Genomic DNA, 4,236 nt, shown 5'->3' with positions numbered 1-4,236 from the left:
TTTGGCCTCAATGCTGCCAGCTGGCACACTGTGGCTCTTCACCAACCCAGTGTCCCCCTGGTTTCTCGTGGTGACACAGGTCTTGGCACTGGCACGCAGTTCATCAGCCACAGCACGCTGAGGCTGAGCACCTCTTTCTGGGTGGTAGTACTTACACTTGTGGCCGTAAGTGCACTTCTTTCCTGGAGGCAGAAGGTCTCAGTTTTATTGCATAGTAAATATAGAGAAGAACAAGCATTATGCAGTATGTGACCAGCACAATTGTTGAAGACACACCAATTCACAACCCCCCCCACCTAACACACACATAATGCTATCAGACAGACCGGTAATTTAGTGTTCTTATAGACCAGATTTTAATTAACCCTTATGTTGTTTTCCCTGGAATCCCTAATCCAAGGGGTTATGTTGAAAATAAACACTTTTGTTGATGCTTTTAATCATTGTTTGGAATGTTTTATGTTTTTGTCCCTTTTTCAACACATTTGACTTTTTTTATGTTTGTCACTTAATTATTAACTTTAGATTTACATTAAGTTTTGGAGTTTATGGACAATAAACCTCATTTATAGGAAATTATACCTAATGTTTGAGTTAGAAAAGCAGAAATTAGGAAATATTTAAAATGACTAGTTGATGGGTAATTGCAGACTGGAATATGTCAACTTTTACTCAAAACCACTTAAGTTTTTGTTCAAATGCTATAAAATTGAATAAGACACCCCAAAATTAATGAAAGTAGAGATTTGTACTTGCCAAAGAGCGTTGTATGGAATCAATCATGTTATTTTGAGTTATTAAAATTGGGTAGTTAAAAAGAACATTGATATAGGAAAACGGATCAATTTGACCCGAGGGCAACATGAGGGTAAAGAAAACTAAATGCGTTGTTATCTCTCTGTGTATGTGCAGTAGGTGAATTTTGTCCATATCTTGTGTACCATATGGACAAGGCTGTTTCTTCTGCTCAGGCATGACAGGTCTTTTCCTCAGGAAGTTGTCTAAGCTGGGGCCATGACGACCAAGAGGGTCATCTGGGGGCATGAATCTAAGAGAAGCGAGGGGATGGTTAGAAAGGACAAGATAGTTACATGGCAATAAGGACAATAGTGTTCTTAAAAATAGGTGCATATTCTTTAGGTTAAGTCTCAAATTATTAATGTTAAATGATTGGGGGAAGGTGGAAGTAGACAGACTAAAACAAGCTGTAATTTTCCTTTTATAACTAAGTGAAAACGTCAGCTGTCGTGGCTTCTGTTAAACCAAATGTCAGATGTGATAGCGTAATAGCTGGGATTGAGATACGAAAGGTGAACTGTAATTAAGATCTCGGAGTTCAAAATTACAGACATAAATCATAAATGTCACAATTCTTTGAACAAATCCATGTCAACACATATCATGATCTATCATACTGACAGAAAAAGTCCCTCACTGATCCACCACTACTTACTTGTCATTGACAAAGGAATACATGAGCAGCCGCTCATCGATGAATTTCTTCCACTCAGGCTTCTCATTAGCCAGGTCTCGGTAGTTATCGTTTGAGACGATGATGCCGTCTGACTCATACGCCAGCTTGACGATGAAGCGGTCGTCATAGCAAACCACGCGTCGACCTTGGACACGTCGTGACGGCGTGAAGACCAGGATCTTTTCCTTCTCTAGGCGACGCAAGGTCTCCTGATCTGTGTCGGAGAGAGTTTGGGTAAGGTTGAGAAAAACGCTGAATAATCTCACAACTTTATGTCAATCAGCCTGCTGCCCTGACCTGTTATAGGGGCGTCAGGGCGGGACTGCTCTTTCCTCCACGCAGGCACAAACACTGTGATGTCATGATGACCACGCTCTAGGAACCAGTCTACAGCCAGCTGGATGCCCTGGCAGGAAAACACTTCCTTGTTGCCATGGCTGCAGGACATAGTTGAGAGGCAGAAGATAATAGCAAATTGACATTTGGCGTTTTAATAGATTAATAGGTCAATAGGTTAGTCAGAAATAAACACATATACTGATGATGATGTAAAAGGATATTTTACAGTAATTTAACTACGAGTCTTTATTAAAACTGTTCCCATACACTGCTCACCTCATCGCTACATTACTGCCATCCACCACAATTGGCCGCAGGTTGTCCTGGTCACACAGAGAGTCGGACGGACAGGGGGAGTCCGACCTCAGGCTGTCCAGCAAATCAGAACAGGCACACGAGGACGAGGAGGATGAAGAAGATGAAGTAGAGGCTAATGATCCAGCCGGCTGCTCGTTGTCTGACTTGGTGCCCAGTTTGACCAGCTCTCCCAATATGTCATTGATGAGGGTGTCAGGCCCAAGCTTGGACAACACCAGTCGCACTGTCTCCTCAAAGTAGCCCAGCTTCAGGGCAAACTCCAGCTTAGCCTGGTACTCCTTCCCGCCAGCCTCGGCCGCTGCCTTTGAAGAGGAAGGATCGGACGGAGGCTCGGGTGAGTGCTTACATGGGGAGCTGGGTGAGGGCTGCGCAGGGTTTTCGTGTTCGGGTTCTGATGGGGGTTTAGGCGGCGGCAGGGGCTCAGGAGGACCCTCAGTGCCTAAGTCCACACACTGGGTCCGACAAAGCGGCTGGTGGGTGTTCTTACTGGGAGTTAACCCTCCTTCTCCTCCATCTGGGTCAGCGAGGGGTGCGCTGGAAGACGGAGACAACTCGCACTCTGCATCAGACCCGGCACTTTCATCCACCACAGCCGGTGGAGGGGAAGAGGCGGTGCTGCTGTTGCCGGAGCTCTCCCCCTGCTCCTCCATAGCAGGGGGCAGGTCAGCACCGCCAGCCTGCCGGTTGGCCCCCGCTATGTGGAGATACTCCAAACCCAGACCCAGGTCAAGGTGGCCCGTTCCTGCCTCCACATGGTCCTTCTGGCCCATGGATCTGTCACAGACATCCAGCACACTGGGCTGACTGCTGCCCTCTCACAAAGCTCGACTCATTGGTGCCTAAAGGAAGAGAAAGAGAGAAGGACGGAGGGAGTGCGAGGTACATTTAGAGAATGCTAAAATCCTACCGACATACTGTATCACTTCAAAAATCACGTAGTATTACTTGAGCTACATTGTAAAACCAGTTTAGCTCAGCAAAGGATAGTGGTCATCGTAATAATTGATTGATGAAGATACCATGAAAGAAATGCAGTTTTTTTTTCTTTCTAAAGATGCCAGTCGAAAATCTAATAAAAATCTATTGTTATCCATGTTGAGATGACACTCTGGAACTGGGTAGCTCCCCTAAGTGCAAAGAGATACTTACTAATATTTGGGTGAAATATAGGTATGGTGTTGGTTGCAGGTGCAACCACTCCACTGAAATGCCTGGGGAATCATTTGCATAATGAAGAATTTGCATGTTTTTTTTACATGATAATTCAGAGTCAACACCTACTGTCACTTTAGGAAAATCTGACATTTTACCTTTATTTTCCTAGGAAACTTTTTGCCTTAGCCTTAGTTTCCACTAGCTGACTGGTTGTCTCAGGCAGCTGGGACTCCACTGAGGCGCAGACTTGCTGATTCAAAGACCCAAGGGGGCCTCTCTCACCCTAATTAAGGGACTCCCGCGTTTTTTTAGTCCGGCCCAGGCGTGTTTTTATAGGGCCACGTCACAGCACATTAATCTAATGGTCAACAGAGGGTGAACGGTTTAAAAAAAAAAAAAAAAAAAAAAAGGGAAGAAAGCCGTTAGCGACGGGCCCAACAGACCCTCCTCCTTACATTCTACCTGGTAATTAAGTTCCATATGCTCCTTCCCACTGGGGTGGTAGAGTCACTCATTAAAACACTGAGGGGCTCTGAGGCTACAGGGCCCCATCAACGAATTGCATTAGAGCAACAAGGGCATGGGATCTGGTTAGACTAATCTGATTGGTGTCGAAGGTTTAGCTGCACACACATTACAGGGAGCACTCTGGAAAGTTAATCTGAGATCAGGAAACTGATATGTTAAACTGTAGAAGCAAAATTACAGCCTGCTGTATTCTGACTGGACAGAATTAAGTCTATTGAAATTTAGGCTTGAAAGTATTTGTATCTCAAATAAAATGTTTTCCCAGAAAAAAACAATAGCAGCAAATTCTACTAATGTACACGTTAGACTTGGTGAAGCGCTTTAACCTGGACTTTACTGAAAATCAAGTCAAACCAATGTTATCTGGACAAACCACATGATGGAAAAGGAAGTGACTTAAAGATGGTGGGGGGGGGGGGGGG

At 44.7% G+C, this 4,236-nt stretch overlaps 1 protein-coding gene across 1 annotated transcript in view; it reads right to left on the bottom strand.

The window, feature by feature from the left end:
• Window positions 1-4,236, bottom strand: part of LOC117939691 (probable ribonuclease ZC3H12C) — a 10,427-nt gene that overhangs the window by 229 nt on the left and 5,962 nt on the right. Inside the window, exons 2-6 of the mRNA XM_034865180.1 lie at window positions 2,090-2,970; window positions 1,772-1,911; window positions 1,454-1,688; window positions 942-1,048; window positions 7-182 (exon numbers count right to left, since the gene is read on the bottom strand). Coding sequence (XP_034721071.1) covers window positions 7-182; window positions 942-1,048; window positions 1,454-1,688; window positions 1,772-1,911; window positions 2,090-2,901 — 1,470 coding nt within the window. The 5' untranslated portion in view covers window positions 2,902-2,970. The remainder of the gene's footprint in view (window positions 1-6; window positions 183-941; window positions 1,049-1,453; window positions 1,689-1,771; window positions 1,912-2,089; window positions 2,971-4,236) is intronic.

The sequence above is a fragment of the Etheostoma cragini genome, chromosome 24, assembly GCF_013103735.1.
Source record: "Etheostoma cragini isolate CJK2018 chromosome 24, CSU_Ecrag_1.0, whole genome shotgun sequence".
Classification (NCBI taxonomy): domain Eukaryota; kingdom Metazoa; phylum Chordata; class Actinopteri; order Perciformes; family Percidae; genus Etheostoma; species Etheostoma cragini.
This window is presented reverse-complemented; position numbering and strand designations above follow the sequence as displayed.